Raw genomic sequence first — 27,500 nt, forward strand, 5'->3', positions numbered from 1 at the left:
TTCTCTTGTGGCACTGGCATGGTAATTCCAAGATGAGTTCCTATAACCAAAAATGTAAAATCCACTACATTACACACTTCCACAATTTATTTATTTTTTTATTTATTTATTATTTATTATTATTTTAATTATTAATATTATTTTTTGTCTCCTACTCCCTTCATCTCTTTTTAAAGCGTTTTATCTTGCGTATAAGATCAGTGAAGTGTTTTAGCTAAAACTGTGGTCCTTAGTGATTCATAAAACATCTGTGGCTACAGGCACTTTATGAGTCAGAAAACCAATTTTTAAAAAGGTTAAACTAAATGAATACAAAGCTCCTTTAAGCTTCAATACATTGAATCAGTCTGTGCAAATCAAGCATTATTTATAATTTAATTACCTTTAATCCATGGTCTCGGCAAACTAGAAAGTGTTTAACAAGGTCTGGAGCACAAACTTTCTATTACATAATGGCATGTGTCAAACATCGGAAATCAAAATCTTCCCAGTTTAACACTGCTTGTGTATCTTCATTTGAGCGGTGTCATGATTTCGATGTTTAATCGAAATCGATCGAAATATATGCTCTATTTCGATTATCGAATCAAAAAATAGAATCGTCGATGCTGCCACGCCCCATGTCACGTCAGCTTGGCTTGCCAAGCAGGAAAAAACAGGCTTGTTGAAGTGCATGTTGAACTGCAGATACAGGAGACCTGTCGACAGAGCTTGAATCCTCTCCTCTTTCAATGAAGTCGCCGGTGTGTTAGCATTTTGGATTTCCAGTGAGTTATGTTGACAACGTTCGTGTTGTCGACAAAAAAACACAGTTTTACAAGCTCTGCTATTTACGTATTAGGGTTCGTCCGATAGACAACACCGGCATCGCGATCCTCCGCCCGCCCCCGTTGCAAATCCGCTCGCGAAAAGTACACACTCAGGCCCTGTTTACACTGTCTTTGTTTTTAAATGGCATTTTAGAACGACAACGATTTGACATCCACAGTGGCGTGTAGCATTTCTGAGCAGCCCTCCTTCCTCTCTACCTCTGACACACACACACAGACGCACACACACAGCCATGGGCTCAAGACAACGGGTTCAGGCAGTCAGAGGATCAGTAGACTGCTTCAATCTTTCACTCACTTGTACTTAGTCATTTTAGCGAACACCTCAGATACTGTTGGTTGTGCGTCTTTTTTACCGACGCCATTATAACGACACAGATCACTGCCTATTCACGAGTCCCGCAGAAAAAGTGATTGACAGGTGGTAATTATGTGTGTATCTTGCCTTTATTCATTTACTGTATGATTTGTTTATGGGTAAAACAAAGACCATGCAGGTCAGGTAGTTTAAACGTTAGGCTACAAATAATTAATTGGTCATTAATTAATTAATTATTCATAATCGAATCGTGCCTTTAGAATCGAAAATGTAATCGAATCGAGGATTTGGAGGATCGTGACACCCTTACTTCATTTATCTTTCACCTTAAGTTGAGGAATCTAATTTTCTCTTTGTCTTCTCTTAAGTTTTAGTATTAAATACTTTGTCACCTTAGAATTATAAGGTTCTATATGACATTTTTTGTAAAAATTGAGTTATTGACATATATTAAATGACAACTTATTTACATTATGGGATGTTTTTATATATTGTTTAAGACTTTATTAAAAAAAATGTTACAAACATACTGTTTGTTGTATGGAATGCAATAACTTTGAAGCTCAATATCTCAAAATCATTCAAAACTCATATAGAACCTTATAATTCCAAGGTGACGACTTGTTTGCTTCTGTGCCTTTAAGGCTTCATAATGAACTCTCTGTTTGCCAGTGTAGATCAGAGTCACTCTTCAGAAAAAGCCAGTTGCTGAATACTAAATAGGTGTTGTTTTGTATATGTGGGAAGTGCCATGTGAATGTGCTCATGACTTTAATGTCAATAACATCATGATTTCTAAATGACTCATTTTTGTAGCTTGGTTTTAGTATAAATTGCCTTTTGTGAACTTTTGTATGCTCTGTATAGTTTTTTAAAGATAGCAATGCCTTTGCCAATAGATGAGCTTGCAGGGAGTTGAATCAGAGTATATGTTTGGTAAGGAGAAAGTGACAACATCTGCATCTCTCAGTCTATTTTGAGGTGTTAAAGCTGTGTAAAGTAATGGCTCAGTATTGAGGGTGTATTTGTATATAACACTCTAATTTTGCTATGTGAGAATCAGGAATTCTGCACTAGTATTAGCTGCACAATTAATCGTAAAAAGATCACGATCGTAAAACGATCACGACCCCATAGACGATCTTAAACCAGCATTTCTACAATTCTGTCAATCATATTTTCAAGTTCAGGAGAGAAGCAATGGTGATCTAAAGTCTGTTCAAGTCCACCATTCCAAGTCTTTACAAAATTTAGCATTTTAACCAACAGGACAGCTACACAAAGCCTATTGCTGTTTTACCACATGTTTGAGAATAACAATAATAATAGCCTACTCATATTAACCTTTATTTTACATCTACAGAATCGAGAGAAAATCGTGATCTTTATTTTAGGCAAAAAAAAAATTGTGATTCTCATTTTAGCCAGAATCGTGCAGCTCTGACTAGTATGATATAAATGTATAATATACACAAAAACTCATGAAGGGATATTGTTTGCTTTTATTAATGACATTCTAAGTGCATGTTGATAGGCTTTACAGTCACACAGTGAATCTTTTATGTATGTGTGATGACATATTAGTGAAAGGTTCAACTCTCACATCATTTAAACCATAATGGTATTAATGTAGATAAGTAGTATTAACTAGGACTGCACAATATATTGTTTCATATCATGTGATTATTCACAGGATCTTGAGTTCAGAATGTTTATTCATCCCTTAGGAAATTTGATTGGAATTATAGCTGACCTGGAACCACATTGTTGGCTCATTTAACCTAAATAGAGGAAATGTTTGCTTTGCTTTTATGCCCTATGACTGAATTTAAATAATTTGTAAGAAATTATAACAATTGACAAAAATTGTATTGTATTTAACATTTTATAAAATGAAGACTATGCAGTTTTTTTTTTTTTTACATTTGATTATTCAACTTGTACTTAAATACAGCTAGACTCACCCAAAAAGTACAAATAAAATGCTTTGTATCATTTGTGCAGATTAACTGTTCTGCAGAATCATCCTAATCAATATAAAATTAGTCTTTCCAAATTGAGCTATTCAATTCATCCGGTGCTTCGGTTTCCCCCACAGTCCAAAGACATGCACTGTAGGTGAATTGGATGAGCTAATTAGCTGTAGTGTATGAGTGCGTGTGTGAATGCAAGGGTGGTTGTGTGTTTCCCAGTACCAGGTTGCGTCTGGAAGGAAAACATATGGTCCGCTGCGGAAAACATATGCTGGAATAGTTGGCGGTTCATTCCACTGTGGTGACTCCTTATAAATAAGGGACTAAGCTGAAGGAAAATGAATGAATGAAAGTCATCTGGTGAAATAATTCTATTCATATCGCAGAAAAACAAAACATTACGATGTCACTTTTTTTCCAATATCATGCAGCCCTAACATGAATACTGTCAGACTTCCCAGAAAAGAAAAGGTCAAATAGAGCTGTTCAAGCCATCTGTTGAAATTGTATTCATATCACAATATATATCGCAGAAAAATAAAATATTTTTTTCCAATATTGTGCAGCCCTAGTATTAAAGAGCCCCTATTCTGGGTTTTTAAAAATGACTTTCCATACAGTGTGTAAAACAGCTCTAAGTGAAGTGAAATATCCAGCTATGGCTTAAATCTGAAAGTACACAGGGTTCAAAACTGTTCATTTATCCATAAAAGAGTCGAATCAGAGTGGTTCAAATGAATCGTGGGTGTAACTAATCTTTAGCCGTGTCGGTGTGATGTCGATTACGGAATTCAAGCCCCGCTAATTTGTTGCTTGTGCAGACCCGGGAAAATTGAAACCTGTGGCCCCATCCACAAACACTGTAGCAGATCTCGGTGGTCATGATGATGCTGTGCACTGAAGTGTGAAGGAAATTTAGTGTAATTTTCTTTGAGGCTGTGAAGAGTCAGTGGTTGAAGTTTATTTTTGCAAAAATACCTCTGCATTATAGCCCCAGCCTTGTGCCGTGTTTCTGTCATTTTTCTGACAAGTGCTACAGTAATCTACACGCTCACAACGGGGGATTTATTATATATTTGTTAAAGAAAGGATCAATGAAGACTATTGATGTATAGGATTTTGTTAGAACTTGACAGGAACTTTACAGTACACAGTTCATGGATTGGTTTCTTCTATTTCACAAGTGTAAGTAACTTAAGTGCGATCAAAGTGGTTGCCTCCTTGTTTTTTCTTGCTTGCAAAATGTGAATTTAATTGTGTTTTGTTACTTGTAACCGATCCACATGACTTGACTGTATCTAGTTAACTGTATATTCTCATATCGCATCTAAAACCACATTGAAACGTGGCATGTGCCACTTTGTTTATGAATTTAAATGCGTTTGTAAGCTCGCAATCCTCTGCTGTTTGTCATTGATATGGCCACCATCAGCTGTTCCTATACATGTGCGGTGGTCAAGTTTCAAAATAGTTCAGCAATTGCCACTGTGTGGAGTAATACTGAATGTGTGTCATGGTTAAGAATAGAGCAATCAGCTGGTGTTTAACTGCATTGCTTTTTTTAATGCCCTCCTGCATTGAGCTCACACATACTCTACACTCTGACTATTTCAAAATTGTTAATAAGCCGTGGTGGGCATTTCTCTTTGTCTTGCCCTGAACCCACTCCACCAATCACAACAGATTGGGTTATTGACCAATCAGCACAGATTACCTTCGCACTAAGGAGAGATTTGGGAACAAATGAATTGCTGACTAAATCATATTGAGGTTCTTGGGATAATTAGGTAAAAATAAATGCATATTATAAGACAATGAAAGTATTTTTGACCTTGCACGCATATCAGCCTGTTGTTGAACCAAAATATGAACCTTTTAATGCATAATAGGGGCTCTTTAACTCTAAAACACGGCAACAAAGCAGTTTAGAATACAAACATAACCTATTTTTTGCACTAACCTTGCACTGTAAATTCTAACATGTTCAGTTTACTTAAAAAAAGTTTGGAAACCGATTGCCTTATTTTTGCAATATAAACTTACAAGGAAATTTTAAGTTAAGTTTAATTATTGCCTTGAAGTAAGAAAACTAAAACTTATAAAGTAAACTAACTGTTAAAAATTAAGTAAGTTTAATAGAAAATTCTAGTTAACATACTTGTCATTATTTAGTAATCTTACTTAGGGTTTTATAGTAAGATTACTTTAATAACTCTATTTAACTAATACTGTTCTACCATGTTCAGTTAACATCTTGAATGCTAGTAGTCTCAACATTGTTTTAATCCACCATTTTAAGTAATGTCAACTAAAGAAACTACGTGCAATCGGTTTCCACATTTTCTTCAATTAAACTGAACATAAAATATGTAGTTCAACCTACAAGTAATGACATTATACAGGTCTTAAATGTAAACATTTTATTTGACAAAATTAGCAGAATTTCACAATACACTTGTGATATTTTATTATCACAATACACTTGTACACAATACAGTTTTGTAAAAACCTGTTGTAAAGTGCTGTAATATACTGTAAACAGCAATACAGACAAAAAATATAATAAACATGTTCAACCCTAAAACACAAGTTTTCGAAAAGGTTTGAAAATCTATCAAAAAAACTTTAAATACTTGACACTTGGAAAAAATATACTTGAATTAGTGTAATTAAACATGCCATTGCACCAGCACCTTAAACATGGCAGCATATAGACACTCACAGAGGAACAGATATTAAGCTTTAAAGCTAATTTGTTAGACTGTGTAGTTTAGATTTTCCTACAGAAAATATCACATTAGTGTGGTCAAAAGTATTGAGTTTGGTATCAATCAATACTGAAATATTAAAAATATCCATTTTCCACCAGCATTTGAGTGCTACTGAGCTCGTTCTTAAACACCATTGATTGGCCACTGTGTTCACATGCTTAACAGAAATGACTGTGATTGGCTGTGACTGTCATAGGTTTACCATTTTTCACTGAGTCCAAACAAAGTTACACAGACACTGAAGTGTTTCAAAGCCATGTCGATAGCTGATTTGTTTAGAAGCTAACATATAAGCTATCTGGTGATGAATCGACTGATCGACAGTGCTTTGAAGTTATCCAGTGTCTTTGTATCTTTGCACCTGGTGAACAGTGGTGAAGTGTGGTAAAAATAATGACCTTCAAAGCCAATCAGTCATATCTACTGAGCATGTGAACACAATGGCCGATCAGTTCTTGCAATGTTAGTGGGAAATGGATGGACTTTTTTTTTTATTTATTTCAGTACCGATTGGTACCAAACTCAATACTTTTGACAACCCTATAAATCACAATACACTTTTTTGGTAAAAAAAAAAAAAAAGTGTTTTAAACACCAAAATGCTGCAGTCCTAAATGTAACACTGCAAACAGCAACATGTTAAAAAGCAACACTTTGTAATTAAACATGCCATTATACCTGAAGCTTTAAACATAAAGCACAGCAGTATATAGGCACTCGCCGAATAAAACACATTACGCTTCCCTCCCAGCAAAAGCAACACACGTTGAACAAATTCAAATGCATTGCTCAAAGTCTTTGGGTAGTCCGAATTCAGTGTGTAAATCAAAGCAAAAAAAGAGACATACTGCATGTGGCAAAGTCCATAACCACTTTTCCTTCCAGTATAAAGGCCCACATTGCATCCATAATGAGGTTCTTTAGACATCTTCACACACGACAGTCAGCAGGCCAACATCTTCTGCACTGAATTCCGACTCTACAATTACATCCTATGAATAGAGAAAGAAAAATAAGTAAAGTTTGATATTCTAAATGGCACTAATAAAGCCTGTAGTGGCCAGGAGAACAAAAGCAGAGGTGAAAAAAATACAATTCCTTGTGCTTAATTTAGTAACACTTTAGTAGGAACCAATTACCCTATTAACTAGTTGCTTATTAGCATGACTATTTGTGTTTATAGTACATTTTACATTCAAATGCTTCTTATAAGGCCTTGCTATGGTGCTCCTTCTTCAATGTAGACCAACACGATGGATTTGCCTGTACTGCTTCTACTAGGCTTGTCATGATAGTGGAATTTATTACCAATCCATATAGTAATTTTAAAAACATCCATATCCTGCTAACATTTGAGCATTGTTGAGTGTCATTTCTGTTAAGCATGTGAACAGAATGGCAAAACAGTGCTGTTTAAAAATGTGCTCAAAAGTGCTTAAAATGTTAGCAGGAAATTTGCTGCTTAAATTGCAGCAGAGATTGGTACCAAATTCCAGTATCTTGAACATGATACTATTCTAAAGGAACAATACATTTTTTTAATTAAAGAAACACTGTAATGTAATAAAACAAACTGCAGTAAAAGTACTTTTAAAACATTTTCAAGAAATTAAATGCAAATGTGTGAGAGACCAATTGGTGCTACATAATCGATATAAATATTTTGTAGGGAAAACTTAATAAATTGGGAACCGATTCATGAATGCATTTGGTTTTGCTAGATTAAAGCAGTGAGTCAAGTTTGCATTATGTAGCACACTTTTTAAAAATGTATTAATAACTATTTTTTAATAAGAAAATTGATGTTTTAGTATGGCTTTTAGAACAAGGGTGCAGCCATCTACAATCCCACAGCAGGTGACTTCACAGGGTTGGTTATAATACGGAGCATCTTTGACTTTGTGGCTTTTAACACTATCTTTTTACATCTTAATCCAGCAGGTTCTTTCAACTGAAATTATATTTCTCTCAACATATTACATAGGTATTACACTTATTAAGATTTTTTTTCAAGCTAATCTTCCTCCTTTTCAAAACAAGTGTGTTTAAAAATTAAAGAAATGCATTCATTACTTCACTGGCCTATGAAGCTAAATGACCCTGTGACGGCACAAGCTGCTGTATTTGCAACATAGCAATGCTCTTGCTCTAAAGGCCATAATATAACATCCCTCTTACTTTCAAATACTTACATTAAATGCATTTGTTTTATTTTTATAAAATTGAAAATTTTTATTAATAAGTGAAGTAAACTGGAGTGACTGCTTCATTTCCAGTCTAAGAAAGCAGAAACAATAATACTACTTACAAAACACATCCTGAAAATTTCTTTAGACTCATCCCTCTAAAGGATTGAAAGACCCCGGAGAACTGCTGCCAGATGACCTTAAAAAAGTAAAGACAGGTAGACATGCATTATAGCCCAATGAAAACATCAAATGCAATTTATTGCAATCAAATGCAAATTATGATTCAAAGATGATGTCAAAAAAATACCTTTGAATTAACATGTTGAAAATTTCTTCTAGTTTTCTTCTGCAATTTTCTCCTGTTTTTTTTTTTTTTATTTCAATCAAACGAGCAGTGTGTGTCCAATGCAGCGTAGAACTTGGATCTCACATTTCTTCCTGATATTCGATTGAATTCTGCAAAGATCCAATCAAAACATTATTAGTCATTAATAACATTCAAAAACACAAAATCACACAAAGTTTTGAAAATAAAACAAACCTTCTGCAGCACTTGCATCAGCTGGTGTTTCCTCTATGACTTCCTTCTGGATGTCACTGTTGTGCACAAAAACGTAAAGTGTTATTGACATGGCTAAGCGAAATTCTAAAGCAAAAAACAGAAATCAGAAACACATGCAATGATACAATGCAATGCCATTTAGCAACAGATGTTACACTTTAACATGACATAGTTAAATGTTCTTGAATAATAAAAGCTGCCAAATACTCCCGGCGCCTGTCATCAAAAGCATGAGCTATACTTGTCACCAAACAGTAATAAACACAACCCCCGATTAAATATAATCATGGCATTGTTGCTGGTGTGCCTTACTTTTATGCGCATTAAAAGTGGAATAAATATTTGTCTCAATTGATGTCTTTAAAAGGACACTGAACTTTCTGACTAGGGTTGCACGGTTTACCGGTACTATGGTAGTATCGTGATACTATGGCTCCAAGATACTGGCGGTGCCACTGTAGTTTGTAAACGGTAGTATTGTCATTAACAGTCTGCCTACAATACATAATGCTGCATGTGAAAAAGTCACTAAAATAATTACAAGATTCAGCAACAATAGATCATTGTATTTTAATAGTCTATGGAGCCTTTTAAGGTTGTAAAACTGTAGAATTTGCGCTTTTTATGGTAGCCTATTGCATATTTTGTGATGGTTCATTTTGAATCGGAATTTGTTTATTTCTGTTCCTGTCAATATGATATAATAGCTACAACAACCGTAACAATCTATTAAAAAGAATGACTCATAAAGTGAAATTTTGAATTACTTTGGATTCTTATCCGATAATAAGTGTGAAAAAAGTATGATAGATGAAAAACCCAAAATAGCAACAGGAAACAATTTGACCACTTCATATAGCCTAGGTTTGTTGGAAAAATGCTCTTTTCTTTATGTATCTTTATTTTAATGTATTTTTTTGCTGGAATGAATACATTTTAGGTGAAGAGATGTGCAAATACTTTTTTCAACAATAAGGGAATTATTTAAATTCAAGTAGGCCTATAATAACATATACAATATATTATTTCTGACATTTTTCTTTATTTCATGGATTTAAGTTATGAATTACAGTATTGCAATACTACTTGGTATCACCATACTTCAGCTGGTATAGTATTGTAACATAAATTAATGGTATCACAACACAACAACCCTATTTCTAACTAGTCCTCAGATGATTATTCAAATGGACAAAATATTCGGACTATTCTTGATCATGCAGTTCTTTGCTAAGAATTTTGTTAAATGTACTTTTAATGCATTAAACGATTTAAAATTACCCTGACACTCAGTAGGGAGACAAGGTAACGTTAATAGAACAATTCATGAATATGTTCTATGGCTTGTGCGGTATTGTTCAAAAAGTTTTCTTTGATGTTTAAGTGCAAAACTTACATTTCCACTGCATATCAGCTCACAAACTGGTAGTCTGAAATAAAAAATAAATAAAGAGTATAATGATATTACAAACCAAATATGCCACTCACAATACTCTAATGGTGTGCTAAATTTTAAACAACCTTGTAATTGTTCAAATTTATTTGCCCTAAATTGTTAAAAATTAGTGAAACCTTCTTTAAAAATGCAAACTAACAGGTTTGGCAAAGCCTGTTTCTTTACAGAAAGTTTGCTTATAACAAAGGCTTGTTGATGCCTTTGTGTGATATTGAGCAAACAAAGGGATGTTTCTGTGCTTGGTTGTACGAGTTATACCACTTCATCATTAACGTTATCCATCACACATATTCAGTCGCGTCTGGTCAGATTTATTTGTCATTACAGCAATACAAAACAGTCAATAACGTAACGGCAACACTGGAATAAACCTTCAAAACGGCATAAAGAAAAGACAAATAGCATATAAAACAAATAAATGAGTTAATTAAATATCTCTCGCATTTTCATAAGTTTAACTTTAAGTTTCATAGGGATTGTTAGCATAAGCACACTTTAGCATCATGTGTAAATATGTATCTGCCTCATACAGACACGAATCGTAATCGCATCGAAATCCTAAATTACCTACGACACTCACGGGTCCATTTTGAGCTGAAACTGCTTTATAATGTTCTAAAAGCCTCGGCGGGTTAAAACTGCTGTTGCTCCGGCGATCATGGAGAAAAAAACGACTGGTCTGGTCATGAGCCGCTCGCTGACGCCGGACCGAATCACAGCTGATCTCCTCACCTGCTTCCTGCAGGTGATCTCATAAAAGTAAATCTTAAAAAAAAAAACACGCATATTTTCGTCATAACAAGCGCCACTAAAGTTCAGCGATAACTAACGTTACTGTATTTGTAATGCGGATAAATAGGTTTCGTTTTCTTTTTTAAAAATGTAGACCTACAGCTATGTGTTAACTTTACATCTATTTGAACAGATCATTGCGCGCGCTCTTGCTCTCTCAGTGCATCATTTAAAATGGCGCGGCCCGCTCTTTTAGAGCATAACGCCCACTTTACAAATTACTACTAACTTTACAAATTATTAATAGTTATTAAAAAGGACTAAGCAGCTAAAAATAGCTTATCCAGTAAAGTAGACAGTATTGCAAATAACGTGCAATGGTCAAAACGTTTAGTCACAACATCATGGGCTATTAATTAGTTCACAAAACAGCAAACAATTTCACAAAGTGCAGGAAATAAACAGATTACTGATACTATACAAATAAAATCAAAGTAGTAATTAAAACGAAAAGTTTACCTTGATTTACAGCAGTACATCTTCTCAATATGAAATCCTGTCCTTCAATGGCGGTGCTGGGTGGCGGTTGGTTGTGACTCGGGATGGGGGATGGGAAATCACCACCCAGTACGCATGCGTAACAGCATGGCTTAGCCCTTATAAGCAATTTTACTCAAATTACATTAGTTATGGGAACTTTATACCTTACTATGTCAGCGACACTAATGCATTTCTAGTAAACTCAACAATTAGCTTAAAATTAAGTAAACACACTAGAATTTTGATAGTAAGGAATACTATTCGCATTTACAGTGTGTAGACGTCCTATAGAGGGTCACTGGCTTATGGGTGTGAATGGGACAATGAACAAAAAGAGTGATTTAATCTCACTGAGTGCTAAGCTTTCACATTCAGCTGTGTAATGTAAATTTGATGAGTGCTTGAATGTGTTTCTTGGGATTCAAACGGACCGAATGACGAGCTTTGGACCCGTGACTGATGAATCGTATAGTGTTTGTCAGTAATCTGATTATGTTATTGCTCTGGGAGAGATATAAATACAAGTGTGTGGCATAGGGGCAAACTCTGAGTGCGTTTAGGTGAGAAACAGAAGCACAGGTGTCCAAATCCTCTAAAACACCTCTAGGGAATGAAGCTAAGCCTCTCGGTTTAAATGGAAAGAAGTGCAAGTTGAGGTAAACGGCCGCAGATGGAAGTAATTAATGAGCTTTACAGAAGAACAGCAAGAGAGGAAGAGCAAAATGCAGCAGGAGGCTAGAAGCCAAGCGAAAGGAAGGCAAATAGGAACAATAGGATAAATCGAAGCTAGACAGCTCTAACAGCTGTGTCAGATTAGGTTACCGTGGTTACAAGTGTCCAGCCCACTGGCCCACAACAGGCAGAGCAAAACACTCTAGAGGTCATGATGTTAACACAGCCCATACGCAGGTGGCGTCTGTTTGAACATGGTCAGCACTATGACCTCAGGTAAACCTGTGGGAAACAACCCTTTCAGAAAGGATTTCAGGCTACATTTAAACAACGATGTTGTCAAAAATAAAAGTCTTCCCTTGTAATAACAGAAGATACACACCAATTTTTTTATTTTGAATTATTCTTTTTAGTACCTTGAAACCCATTTTCAAAGAACACATTTTCATTCAATAAATTGCTGCTGTTGTGTAAACAAAAAGGCAAAATGCATTTAAGTTGATATAAATAATTTTATTTTTTATTTTTTTGCTGAAAATGTTGTTGCCTAAAGATGTATGCAATCTGCATTCCAAAATAAAAGTACAATAACCCAAGGGGTTCAAAAAGAACATCTATAAATATTTACCATATGTACTATTTTAAAGGGCACCTATTTTTCAAAATTTAAAATAAGTCTTTTGTGTCCCCAGAATGTGTCTGTTTCAGCCCAAAACATCCATCAGATTATTATTATTATTATTATTATTATTATTATTATTATTATTATTATTATTATTTATTACCTTTTAGAATATTGGAATTTTTTTTGTGTGTTTGTGTGTTTGTGTGTTTGTGTGTTTGTGTGTTTGTGTGTGTGTGTGTGTGTGTGTGTGTGTGTGTGTGTGTGTGTGTGTGTGTGTGTGTGTGTGTGTGTGTGTTTAATGCTGGTCCTCCCAGCCCACTGTTCTCACATACTTGTCAGAGTCTTTCTGTCTCCGTCAGATAACAGTGACAGACATGAAGCAGATCTCACATAACGTTAGTAAGAAATACTACAGTAATAACTTTCCCAATGATTTGTTGTGAAGTTCAACCCTTTCTGCAACGATGAGCCACATACAATGATGTTACGAAGTTCACAGACACAGCAAGTTTAACTTTGCACTGTTTTTGCTTGGCAGTGTGACTGGATACACATTAATACCCACTTCTCTATGGACATCAGTTATGTTAATGTATAAAATAATCCTGATTTAACCTCTACGAACCGGGAGACTCATTGGGCCCTGTCATACACCCGGCACAATAAGGTGCAAAATGTGGTTGCCCCAACATGTTACTATTTTCAGACCAGCACAACCTTAATTTTCTGGTTTTGCGCCATGTTGTTTAAATAGCTAATCCAATTGTGCCACTTATGGGTGTGCTGGTCTAGAAATGAGGTGTGTTAAGGCGCATTGTTGGCGTGTTTCTATTTTGAGGAACTTAAATAGACTGCAATAGACAAGCTGAAAGCAGGTCTAAAGTCCAGCGCGGAGTGCGTTAGTTATTCACGACAACTTGCTATTTTCTATATTGTTGTAATTATTATTATTATTTTTTATTATTATTATTATTATTAGTAGTAGTAGTATTTATTATATGCATATTTATATTTGTTTTATTAAAAATAAGCTTAGATTTGTCCATCTGTCAAATTTCGGACCATATGGGGCATAGTACGTGTGTTTGGATATAACTTTTTTGACTACACTTATTGTTATTATAGCTCATTTGTTCATTTGCTTGAAACTAGAACTGAATTTACAAATAGTTTTGAAACAAATCTTTTTGCTTTACAAACTAAATTAAATATGTGGGCTAATGGATGTCTGTGCGTACAGCACGTTTCCTCATCTATGAAAGAGAAAGTAAAAATAAAGGCAGATTGAAGGAAGATCTTTTTTAATCCTCGCACTGCAGATGCTGTTTTCTCACTAGTAAAGCATTCAGTTTTCACACTTACAAAGTCATGTAAATAGAAAATGTGCCATGGTGCGACCCAACTGACTCTTAAAGGGAATGGGAGACGAGACGCTGATTTATTTTATTCTCAATACACACTCAAGATTAATTAAGAGAATAAGCACAGCCCTGTTAGACCATGCGCCGTGGTGCAGAGCGGATTTTTTCATTCTTAAAATAGCAAACGTAAAAACGCCCATAATGCTTTTGCACACTGTGCTTTAGACTTTGTGCCTAGATCATTAAAATAGAGCCCATAGTGTTTTTATCACTCCAATATGACTGTGGACACACTACACCTACACACAGTTCTGTCCAAACAGCTTACAAATAATGATTTTCATCATAGGTGCCCTTTAAAGTACCACTCCAGGTTTAGTACAATTTGTGTATGATAACTGACATGGACAATATTCTCTTTTTTATTTTTATTTTATTCTTTTTGAAGGAAAGGAATAATCATTAATGCAGTCATGCACACATTTTGACAGATAGTATGCCAGTAATTTGATGCTTTGCAAAAGTTGCAGACACCTTTACCAATATCAAAATGCTTTTTTTTTTCATTATACGTAAACTTAAATAGGCCTAAGCTACTGTAATAAAGAAAATCTCAGATCAGTTCATCTAGACATTTTAATCCGATTTGCAAACTTGTTTGAAGAACCAAATTAGCCGGAGATCAGTTATCAAGATTAAAAGATCCAAAATCTGCCAAATCATCTTAGATCATTTAAGTAAAGTGTGAAGAATTCACCCACAGATTGGAAATATTGGGAGAACTGGTGATTTTTGTTCTGGTGAATTTGCATGTTCTCCCTGCCTTCGCGTGGGTTTCCTCCGGGTGCTCCGGTTTCCCCCTTAGGTCAAAGACATGAATTGGGTAGGCTAAATTTTTCGTAGTGCATGTGTGTGTGTGTGTGTGTGTGTGTGTGTGTGTGTGTGTGTGTGTGAATGTGTGTATGGATGTTTAACTTGCTGGATAAGTTGGCGGTTCATTCCGCGGCGGTGATCCCGGATTAATAAAGGGACTAAGCCGACAAAATGAATGAATGACATTGAGCAAATAAACCTATTATGTCCTTTGACAATGGATTATATTGTTGGCTTTACAATAAGGAAAACGGCAGCTGTAGTTGCTGGAATTTTACAGTGAAAAATACAGTAGGAATGTAATAGATCTGTTATACATCAATGTTTTGTAGTACTCACATTTACACAATGTATTACACAGACAAAAACAACCATAAGCATGGGGTGATAAAGTCATATAATGAACCAGTGCTCATCACAAACAACTTCATTCACACAACTACAAATACACCACCATGGTAACACAAATCAAATTAAAGTAATGCAATAAGCATTATTTATCAACATTAGATGTAACATAAAACTCTAATGTGTATAACTCCATGAGGAAAATATTTTTTTAACTCTTGAATTTTACTGTTTTTTATTATTATTTATTTTTAAAAATCACAGACCGTGTATTTTTTGTAGATTTATCTTTTAAAGTGTATTATTTTACAATAAAAAAATAAGACTGGGAAGGCACTGATGTTCTTTATATTTCACCAAGATTCATTCATTGTAACATGTCTGACCTCTCCAGTGCTCCACAAATATTCGTATATCATTTTGAAGGGTCCTCATGAGGTACTTGTACACACTTCTGAATAAAGCCACTGGTATTTGCTAGTATTGCCACTTCAAAGGCCTTAAAGTCTTCAAAAACCTGCTTAAACTACAGTATGTGATAATGAGGCATTATTGAGAGGGCAGTTTTTACAGTACCTTCTCACAGCCTCATTTTTTTGTTTTTACTCTGCATTACAATAAATGTTAGTACACAGTCTAGTCTTCCCCAAACACATTTTTACTTAAAGCTCTCTAAACTTTATATGTTATACTTTTGACTATACACAGCCCTTACTTAAGTCCACATCTAGTTGAGTTGAATCATTTGAGAGAGTGGCAGGGAATGTGTGTTTAAGCACAAATGAGGATTTGATGATCAGTTTATTTCAGTTTCTCAGGCTGGGATGATGATGATTATGATGCTACAGCAACACTTAGAAAAGCCCCACAAGCTAGAATGCCTCTGATTGGCTCCTGGTCTGTTGCTATGGAGCGAGAGCCTGCCTTGCTGTTGGCTAATGCTGTGTGGATCCGAGCTGGTAAAGGTTGGATCTTTTCATTGTTATGGTCACAGACAGGAAGTGGAAGGTCATTATTGTTGGACATCTGTCTGGATGAAGTGATCTATTGATGTGTAATGAGGGGAACATGGCTGTTTTTGTCTGTGTCAGACTGTAGTTTGGGTTGGCAGGGATTTTCTCCCACGTGCGGGTTGATTTTAAATAGCTTTGATTATCCCTAAGTTAGAGATAATTACTAAGGCATGTGTTTTGTATGACAGAGAAGAGGTGAAAACGGGGAGGGAGCGTAACCGAAGCAAGAGTGTTCTCACGTTCAACTCGGACTGGCTTCAGGGGAATTATGGGCTGGGGATCTGGTTTTCTGAATGACTAGTTGACTGGTGTGTCTTAAGGAAGCCCTGTATAATTAAGTTGTTTTTAGGGCTTTGCCCACCAGATCAGATGCATATCATGGAAGGCGTTTCTGCTTTAGAGCAGATGTATGGAACATTGCTGAATGGAAAATCACACAGTGCAGGTTTTAAGACTATAGCAGCATTGCTTTTTTAAAGGGATGGTTCACCCCAAAATAAAAATCCCTCACCATTGACAGTATTCTAGGATAGAGCTGGGTGATATTGCAAAAAAATATCACAATATCATATTTCATATCATTTAGTATCAATAATTGATTAATTTTTAACAACACATTTAGGAATATTACTAGTTTTTTTTATATTTATGGTAAAAAAAATATATTATATTTATTTTAATTTACCAAAATTACTAAGACAAATAGTTTTAATAGTCAAAAAATCTCTTCATAATAAAATAAACATTAGTGCTAAAGAGACTCTTAAACTTGGTTAATAAAATGTTACAAAGTGTGTCCAATGGTAAAGCGTAAATACTGAGCAATCAGAGCAAAGTTTAAGGCGTGAATAATAATAACAGAGTAAACCTCAAACTCTGTCAACAACTCAAATTATGACAATGAAATCTGAGCTTTCAAGTAATCATTATTTAAATACATGTTGTAAAATCACAAATTGTGAAGTTGAATGACTACATTACCCCTATGCTAATACATTTTTCAGATGGGAAGCTAGTGGCTGGGATGCACAAGAAAAGAAACCAAAAAGCCACTCTGACTACATCCTTACATCTCCTCACTGCTGCTGTTTGGCACTCATTTACGCATGTGTTGGTATTCTGACCTAAAGTGACAAGCGTGTGCGCGTGGATTCCTTGACCATTTACAATAAGCTTTATGCTCGCTCTCCCCTGGTGTCTCTCGTAATTAGGCGTCTGTCTTCTCAGAGGATGACACACGGGGAAACCATTGCTGCCGCTCTGATGCAAGTTTATGGAGAAAAGTAAAAACCGCTGCAGTGTTTGGGTGCACTGTGTTTTTCTGAGTTAATTAGTCTTCTGTTATTACTGTAATGTACAGTCTATATGTGTGAAGCAGATTGGTTAGTTGCAAACAAGTCATAACTAGAATGCTGTAAGAAAAGGAAAATAATAATTCATTGCTTACCTGGTCTTTGTCTATGATTATGTCAGCTCACCTCTTCTCACATGTCTTTTTAAATTTGAGTGGTTCATTCACGTGACACAGGCAGTCCCATGTAAGCTTAACCAATGGGCATAGTCTGAGTTGGAAGGGCCCATGATCGGTTTATTTTAAGTAAAATCGGACGGAAAAACAGAGAAGAATGAAGTGCCTGCGTCGTATCTTTAATATAAATCAAGGTTTTTAAACTAGTTATTTTTATAAATTATTTTAATGATCATAAAATATTTTTATAACTGTTTAAGATTTTTTTTCAATCAAACTTTGAGGCGCCACGTTGTGTACTCCCCCAGCCAAAACACCCAAAGCAAACCTCCGCGAACACAAGCGAACTAGCAGATGAGTTGAATATAAGGCCCAATTCTACCCCTTAGCCCTTCCCCTTACCCTTATCCTTCGTTTTGCACGTTCCTGTGAAGGGGTAGGGGTGTCCCAACTGTCTTCAGCTCGAAGGCGTAGGGCTAAGGGGAAGGAATCGCCCTTCGAACAAAGATTTTTCAGGACCACACTCTGTAAACACTCGAAAATTTTCCAGAATAATCCAGCCACAACAGCAGGATTGCAGCACCCAGAAGATCCTCAAATGAGTATTTTTTATGTCATTATTACAAGTTTTTACAATAAACAAGCATATGTATTAAAATATTCTTAACCGTGTTCATGTTTTACCGTTTTGTTTAAAAAAAAAAAAAAAACGCTAAAATAAAAACTGCTAAATTTTGCGATCTATAATCCAACATTCTGATACTCAGTGACTCTCGAATACCCTGTCAGAAAAGTCTAGTAGCTGGGAATGAGCTTTTTACAGTCTCTGCTTTAATGTTAATACTGTTTTTGGTGTGTTTAAATAGATGAATATGGCCACTGTGTGCCGTACAGTTACAATCTTATTTCCACATTAGATCGTTATGATGACATCATTTCTGCCTTCAGTGATTTCTTAAAGATAAACATAAAAAAATAATCTGATCTAATCTCATATGAAGCAAGAGATTGTGATGACATGATGACGTGTGCAGGTGCTGTAGTGCTGTCCCAATTCTTAGGGGAAAATTTAAAGCCCTTCCCCTTAACCCTCGGTTTTAAGGGCTATGGGGTAGGGGTACAAAAATAGAATTGGGATTGGGCCTAAATCAGCCTTTAAGATATGAAAGTATTGTGTGGTATAAATGCAAAGTATTTAAGGTCATTAATGGCTTTTGTTATTATGAATCATGGTTGAAATAAACCAGTTAATTGAGATGAACTCTTCAGAAGAACCACTTTGCAGTTCCTGTTGCGACAGATCAGTAGTGTCAACATACATATGCATAAATTAGAGTTTTACTTTGAATAAGGAATAAAGAGCTCAAGATATCTTGAGTTTTGTTGTAAACAATGCCAGAACAATCACGCAACTGTCAGAGAAGAAGAGGCTATTCATTAGGTCTTCATTCAGAGAAAGACGACCTGAATGCAGAACAGTTATTAGGCACAAAATGAAGCACAACTATGTGATGGAGGAGAAGGGCATGACTGAACAAGCGATAGAGGGGGAGGAAGTGTGTGGGGGAGAGAAAAGAAGAAAGAGAGAGAAGACTGGAGTAAAGTGGAGAATAAAGGGTATGACAAGCTTCTGCGTGTGATTTATGGCCTTGTATTTCAATAGTGTCTTGTGGACGCATTTATGTTTTATAAACGTAACTTTGCTCAACCTAAAATCCTTTCCAAGGAGTTTAGGGCACAATAGTCAAGTTCTTAGGAAAATGTGAAGCTGAAGGAGTGTAACACAGACACACACATACACACGGAGAGAGCGAGATTAAGAGGAAAACAAGAACATGAAGTCTCCCACTTGTCCTCTGTCTTGGGTAGAGTCAGTATAATTCTTCTAAACCTGTAAAACTGGAATACAGCACTAGCTTTAGGCCTACAGCTGAGCTTTTTTTAGGTTGTGTCACTCTGTGTGCATGTATAACAAACCTCAACTGCATGATTCTGTCATCTAAAAACATAACTATTATTGATAAAGTTATACATAGTATAAGTTTAATAAAATAATATAATGATAAACTCAAACATATAGGGCCCTATCATACACCCGGCGCAATGTGGCACAAGGCGCGACGCAATACTCTTTTGCTACTTTCAGCTCGGCGCAAGGGTCATTTTGAGGTGTTGCGCCACGCTGTTTAAATAGCAAATGCATTTGCGCTCAAATGTGCGCCCATAGGAGTTCTGGTCTTAAAAAGCAGGCGTGTTTTGGCGCATTGCTATTTTCAGAAACTGTAAATAGTCTGATCTTTAGACCAGAACAAAGTCGGTCTATTGTCTGGCTTACACACTACAAACAAGATGCAGAGCAATACGCAAATATCTTTACATATGAAAAATATATAATATCTTAAATATATATATATATATATATATATATATATATATATATATATTACAAAACATATTAATTTCTAGCCTACATGAAGATTTAAAAATCACTGCCTTCATCTCGGGAGGCTTTTTCAGTTCATTCAGTTTGCTTTTGTATAATGTTCGTATTTATTATATCCATATTTATATTTGTTTTATTAAAAACAAGCTTAGATTTGTCCACCTGTCAAATTTTAGATCATATGGGGCATGGCAGGTGTATTTGGAAATAATTTTGACCACACTTGGTTATTATTGTTCATTTATTCGTTTGCTAGAAATTAGAACTGAATTTAGAAATAGTTTTGAAACAAATCTTTGCGCTTAACAAACGAAATTAATTATTTATAGGCTAATTGATGTCTGTGCGTAAAGGTTTCCCTATCCACGAGAGCAAAAGCGAAAGTGAACTTACTTCACGTCAAAATGCGCTTATGGCGCGACGCAGCTGGCTCTTAAAGGTAATGGGAGATAAGACTCTAATTGGTTTATTCTCAAAACACACCTATAACTCATTAAGAAAATAAACTCAACCCTTTTAGACCATGCGCCATGGCGCAAAGCGGATATTCCCGTCCTTTAATTAGCAAAAATGCATTCTGACACGCCCTGAAAGTGTTTGCTCTCTGCGCATGGACCGTCAAAATAGAGCCCATAATGTTTGATCTTGAACTTTATCCACATACGTGTATGTGAGCACATCCGATTTCTCCACACATCCGAGCTTCCACACAATTCCTTCATGTTGTCCCAACACCAATTTTCAATAGATTCTGGCTGCAGATTTGCACTTGCACCTTCAGGCTTGCACACTCTGACTTGCACGCTCAGGCAACCGGGCTTCCTCTGCAAGTGACGTCATTTACAATCGCCACTTGTGGCCGCTTGCATGAAAGTCCTTCAGTAATTTAACTTAAGGGTGTCCCTTAAACGAAAAATCTAAGGTACCAGGTTTCATTAAGATCAATGCAACGAACGTCTAATCTGTCACCCTCACTCAAGTGCCTTTTTCCTAAGTGTTTCACTACTGTAGTTTCTGGCAACATACGGCGACGGGCGCCGCTGTTGCTATAGTTACTTAAACAGATCGTAACGAACCACGAATGCTTGCCTTACTACAGCTCTGCAGTAACGTACACATCACCTGTGCCGCTTTTTCTGTTAGTGAGTCGAGACGTTCCCTTATCCAGTCGATCTCAACATTATGTTTGGAGGACCTATAAAACTGGGCTGGGATCATGTTGAGACTTTTGAAGCAGCACTGAAACTGATTTCATATGGATGGCCTCCTACACAGACGTGCTAACTTACCATAACACGTATATTAGTTTATTAAATGGTTTCATTAAATTATTTATCTGCAGATCTGTTGGTCTTATCTAAAACATTTTTTGGGGGTGAGAATGCTTGCATTTTGAGTGTCATTTGTTTAAAGGAGCTGATTAGGTGCCTTAAATGTTTTAAGATGAAATGGTTACTAAGGACTGAGGGGAAATACTTAATGGCAGCCTTAAATTCCTTATGTTGGATCTTTTTTCTTTTTATTCTCCTTGAAAACCAACTTTTACTAAGGGTACCCTGAACCTTAAACTGAGGGATTTTTTTGGTTAAAGACTTTCAGGCAACTGAGCCTTGCACTCTCCTGTCATGTCACTTGCATCGGCATCTGCATTCTTAATTGCAATCATCCTGGGACCTGCTGAATAAAGAATTGTTACCCAAGTCGTTCAAGAATCATTGCTGTAAGTCCATAAGGTGTATCTGTTAGTTGTAATACTACAACTCCTTGAAATGTTTAAAATAGCTAAAATTCAAATTTGCCTTGTTTTTTTTTATTATTATTATTATTTGTATTCATAACTGTGGAAGAATACTTTTTGTGTCTAATTAGACCTGATAGTTCATATAAATAAACAATAAGCTTTGCTTGTATTAATGTTAATAGTAGCTTGCCTTGGTAAATTTACATAAGCAATATAATCATATGATGAATATAGAAACCGCTTTTTGGGGAGTGGGGGGTAGGTGGGGTCTGTCATGGTGCACAACTTAAGTACTTAGAATTATTTGACAACATCGTCACTGTCAACGCAAACAAACTGGAAACTACTTTCGGTTTATTTATGTTGATTTCAAGTGACGTGACGGGTGCTGTTGTCGATTGTAAATTACGTCACTTAGGAAGCGTAACATTGGAAGCGTTGTAGCCTGAGTGTGCAAGCCTGAGAGTGCAAGGCTGAAGGTGCAAGTGCAATTTTACTAATTTAAGTGTATATATACATACACACACACACACACACACATACATATATATAAAGGACTTACTAGTCATAAAAAGACATAATTAGTTATTACTATTTGCATGGACTATTTAGAAAAATTATTTGTATCAGATTGTGTATTGTGAATCAGGTTATGAAAAATGAAAGATTTGTTTATTAAACGCACACTAAAGCACATTTAGTCCTTGGCTTACTATATGAGGAGTACATGAACACATAAACTGAGACCCTGTTTATTCTAATACGTTAACGGTTACGCCTTCCATTCACACTACCCCAGAGTTTATAAGCCCTGAAAACTGAGTTTTAAAACACTGAAGAGGCCATTTTCATTTTAAAACACCTGCTGCTCCATGTCCATGGTTCATTTTCATAATTTTCTTATGACACATGTTCAAGTTATAGCTCAAATGAAAGCTCTTGCCGATGCTTATGTGGTTCTAGCATTCTTTTTACTGAATTATATTCACATATCAGACAGTTGCCGAATGAATCGCGGTGTTTCCATGGCGCAGAAATGAAAACAATACATTCATGATCACTAAGCAACCCCAGATAGCACAGACAGCTGTCATCTCTTACCTTATGCTGTGTGCTTCAAGGTCATTCTCCTCTATTTTTGAGGTGATGTGCATAAGTAATCCTTTTAGATGTCTGATGTGCTCCAGACACAGTGAATTACGTTTGATCAAACAAAAGAATAGTGAAATATGAAAACAATGATCGGTCCCTGTGGCTTGTATAGCACCTCTTATCAGTTGGAATACAATAACTTTTGCATAGATTATGGTAGAGACATTTTTCTTTTTTCCTATGATTACAGACATGTGCAGGAACCACCAAAATTTATTACAGCACGCTAGACCACACAGTACCTAAAAGTTTTCACACTTTCAAATTTGAGTTTATAAAAAAAAAATACAAAAAGCGCCTCTTTTTTTTTTTTTTAGGTGTTTATCATAACACAGACAACTTATACAGTTATTTTAAACACTTTCAATTATGTTTTATGAAAATTCAAAGGGTTTTCTTTAAAATGATACCAAACTTTTGCATTTACACCTCTGCATATGGATTTGGGAAGCTTTTAAATTTGGGTAGGCAAAATCCAAGCGGAAATCCCAAAATAGCAGCAGAGTTTAACTGGTTAAATACATTTTAATACAAATTAAAGTTAAAATGGAATGATGAAATACCTAAAGATGAAATGTTATTTAAAAAATGAGATAAAATAAATTGCTTGATTTTTATGTAAAAAAAAAATCAAGTGTAGTGTAAAATATCATTCACCTCTAATTCGTTAAATGTGACTGTAAGGCATTACGATATTAAAGTACTTAATTAGGGTATTTTTGTACTGTTAAAAAAAGCATTTTACAAATGGACTTGACTTGAGATTTTAAATCTATTTGGACTGGTGTTGATTTTATACTTTGTTGTTGTTTAATGGCTTTATGTATAATGCATTTGTTCTCTCTCTCACTTCTCCTCTTTTATAGGTAGATTGATGTGGATGCGAGGTGTTCCCTGACTTCCCAGCCCCTTCCCCTTCCCTCAGTTATCCCTTCCCTTCAGCGTGTTCTGTCGGTCCAGCACACTGCGGTCAGCATGACCTCCACCTTGCAGACCCTGGCCTTTAAACTGGCCCCTCCCTCAAGAGAAGCTGGGTCAGGACAGCTGGAGCCCTGTAGTGATGTACAGGGGCGACGCTATGAGGTTGTCCCATCAGTGGTCTGCTCCATGTGCTGTCTCTTCGGAATCATCTATTGCTTCTTTGGTGAGTTGGCTCTTCATGTTTACTAGAGCGACTATTCGTAAATGTTCATAAACTACAGTAGTAAAGGAGCAAAAATTTGTTTCAAAATTGTCCTAAGACAAGTGTGAGTGTTGTATGACAACTATGAAAAAAAGTATTAATCCACTTCAAATACCGACTACCATACACTCATCAGCCACTGTATAAGGTACACCTTACTAGTACTGCGTTAAACCCCCTTTTACCTTCAGAACTGTCTTAATCCTTCATGGCAGAGATTCAACAAGGTACTGGAAATATTCCTCAGAGATTTTGCTCCATATTGATGTGATAGCATCACACAGTTGCTGCAGATTTGATAGCTGCACATCCATGATGCCAATCTCCATCTCTTTCATGTTGTTTATGCCAAACTCTGTCCCTACCATCCAAATGTCGCAACAGAAATTGAGACTCATTAGACCAGGCAATGTTTTTCCAATAGTCTATTTTCCAATTTTGGTGAGCCTATGCGAATATTAGCCTCGGTTTCTTTTGCTAACGGGAGTGGCACCCGGTGTGGTCTTTTGCTGCTGTAGCCTATCTGCCTCAAAGTTGGACGTGTTGTGCGTTTAGAGATGCTCTTCTGCATACTGTGTCTCGGTTGTAACGAGTGGTTATTTGAGTTACTGTTGCTATTTTATCAGCTCGGACCAGTCTGGCCATTCTCCTCTGACCTCTGGCATCAACAAGGCATTTGCACCCATACAACTGCCACTCATTGGATATTTTCTCTTTGTCGGACCATTCTCTGTAAACCCTAAAGATGGTTGTGCGTGAAAATCCGGGTATGTCAGCAGTTTCTGAATTACTCAGACCAGCCTGTCTGGCACCAGGTTGAAACATCCATGCCACATTCAAAATCACTTAAATCACCTTTTTTTTCCCCCCATTCTGATGTTTAGTTTGAACATGTCTACATGCCTAAATGCATTGACTTGCTGCCATGTGATGGCTAATTTGAAATTTGCGTTAACAAGCCGTTGGACAGGTGTACTTAATGAAGTGGCTAGTGAGTGCATAAAATATGCATGTCTCGGAACTATTACTTTTTTAATATTAAACCTAAAAAAAATGACTTATAATTTATTTAAATTGGTTTTAATGAGGCGATTACTTATTAATCAATAATTATTTTTGACAATATTTCTGTTTATTTATTCACCTCAAGCTTTTGCATAATGACCTTTTTGTTTGTTTAAATAATTTTTTTAGAAAATCTTTTAAAATGTGTCCCACACATGGCATGCAAGAAATCAATCATAAATGATGACCATGATTTATTCATTCATTTAATCCCCTTATTTTAAGTAAAAATGTCTGCACTTTCTTAATTCATTCCCTCAGTTTACTAAATCGTGTATTTATCTTACTAACTAGTTCCCTTATTTTAAGAAATGAAGAAATTTGTGCTGTCTTTCAAGGTAAAATGTGTGCAAAAAAAAATAATACACTTAGTTGTACTTCCTGTCTGCATACTATACTTTACGTTACAGTATAACATTATGATTTCTGTTTTGTAAAATAATGATAATAGCTATAACTAGTTACAACTAATCAGCATATCAAGACAGGATCATAAAGAAAGCATCCTGTTCGCAAAAAAGCCCAATACAATACATGGTCTGAAGCACCAGCGCTTGTTAAAAGGTAATGATTATTTCAGTGGACAGGATTTATCTCAAACAGGAGCACGATTTAGTAAATCATGCACTTAGTTTAGTAAATCAGAGGAAGAAATTAAGAAACTACACATCATTTACTTAAAATGAGAGTATTGTTTAATAAATCAAACACATGCGCTAGTAATTGAACTAATTAAGATATTGTGCCCATCTTTTTTTCTTGTGTGTTGTGTGGGGCTTCTTAAAAATGTAATAAGTACATAAAAAAACATTTATACAGAGCATAAAGCAAATGGAAAAATAAATAAAGTGGACAACCTCGATTAATATACATATACGCTCCAGCCAGCATTGTGTTTCTGTTCATATTAAATTCATATTCATATCATGTTTCTATTTAAAAAAAAAAAAAAAAACAAAAAAAACAATGCAGAATCGGTCAGAATACAACAAACTAGGGATGTAACGGTATCAGAATTTCACGGTACGGTAATACCTCGGTATGAATGTCACGGTACGGTATTTATTGAATCATTTACAGGAAAAAACAAAACTTATGAAAATACTCCAAAAAAGTGCCAAAAGTGTCAATGACATACAAATTAGCCATCTATCTGTAAGCTTTGAAACAGGAACTTCAATTTTAATAACAAAAAACTATTAAACCATGTAAAAAAATAAAGTTTCAATTTAGTATTGTTGAAAACTCATCACATTCAACATTTAATCACACTCAGCCCATCTACCCAGATGAGAGCTCTGCTAGTCGGACTTCTCATCAAGCATCTCCCGCTGGATCTAATCTCACTATATTTATTAAACGGGATATTTCATTCATCTTGTTGTCTTTATCTAACGACATATTCCCTGACTTTGGGCATTGGAATCTATTACTTGTTCTCAGGTAACGTGTTTTGGCTGAGCGCAAAGATAAGTTAATGATTAATGTAACCACGTACATTCTGTATATTGACTGATCGCTTGCCTTTATTTCCTATAATGTATAAACTTATTGTATGTTATACTTTTAAAATGGCCATTATCGATTCTTAAAACTTCGTATCTTCACTGAAATTGAAAGGAGGCAGTTGTTATCGGCTGTGTTTTGTTATAAATATTCACACAGTGAAAATGACGCTCATCTTATGCAGCACGACGCCTCAACATTTCTGCTGTCTAAGTTGCTAATATTAAAATGAAAATAGGCAGTTCCTTAAATCATGTTTACATTTTATTGTTGAGAAAGTGAAACAACGAAGCCAGGGTGATGTGAATGAAGTTATAAAGTACACTGTTCCCTTTGAAGATTTACCCGTGTCCTCGGTATAATCTGCTTTTCCATATCAAACTGAGAAGAAGAGACTGCAGCCTTGATCAAACTTGCGAAGTCTGAACTTACACGGAGAAGATGCGGGACTGAACTGTGCGTGTAAAGCAGGTCGCACACCAGAAGCGACGCTCGGCGGCGCGCCGCGCAGCGCCACGCAGCGCCATGTATTTTAGAATTCTAATCATAGGTTTCTATCAGGACACACACACCGGCGCCGCAAGTCGGCGGCTGTCGGCGGCGCCCGGTGACGGCTCAGGACGCAGTTCATTTTTCAGCCGCGCCACAGAGCGCCATCTGATTAGTTTCATGTTAAAT

General features: G+C 35.8%; 1 protein-coding gene and 1 long non-coding RNA gene across 11 annotated transcripts in view; one reads left to right on the forward strand and one right to left on the reverse strand.

Annotated features, from left to right (window-relative positions):
- The window catches only part of tmem198ab (transmembrane protein 198ab), a 90,660-nt gene that overhangs the window by 48,703 nt on the left and 14,457 nt on the right, over positions 1-27,500 (forward strand). For 5 of the 7 annotated variants that reach the window (XR_012407387.1, XM_021476900.3, NM_001033919.2 and 2 more), the window contains one exon: positions 23,935-24,212. Coding sequence is in view for 6 of the 7 variants with exons in the window: in XM_021476900.3 (XP_021332575.1) it covers positions 24,044-24,212 (169 nt within the window). In the remaining variant the exon portion in view is untranslated. The remainder of the gene's footprint in view (positions 1-23,934; positions 24,213-27,500) is intronic. The other 2 variants (XM_073953091.1, XM_009302265.4) reach the window with 1 other exon arrangement.
- On the reverse strand, positions 4,082-11,400 carry LOC110439862 (uncharacterized). 4 transcript variants are annotated; one of them, XR_012407702.1, is made up of 7 exons: positions 11,352-11,400; positions 10,668-10,865; positions 10,041-10,074; positions 8,624-8,679; positions 8,390-8,538; positions 8,202-8,278; positions 5,529-6,885 (listed from the first exon to the last, which is right to left on the reverse strand). It is a non-coding gene; the product is annotated as an uncharacterized lncRNA (long non-coding RNA). The 4 variants fall into 4 exon arrangements; XR_011015924.2 differs by lacking the exon at positions 10,668-10,865 and having other exon boundaries at positions 4,082-6,885; XR_012407701.1 differs by lacking the exon at positions 11,352-11,400 and having other exon boundaries at positions 5,530-6,885; positions 10,681-10,805.

This window comes from Danio rerio, chromosome 6 (genome assembly GCF_049306965.1).
Source record: "Danio rerio strain Tuebingen ecotype United States chromosome 6, GRCz12tu, whole genome shotgun sequence".
Lineage (NCBI taxonomy): Eukaryota > Metazoa > Chordata > Actinopteri > Cypriniformes > Danionidae > Danio > Danio rerio.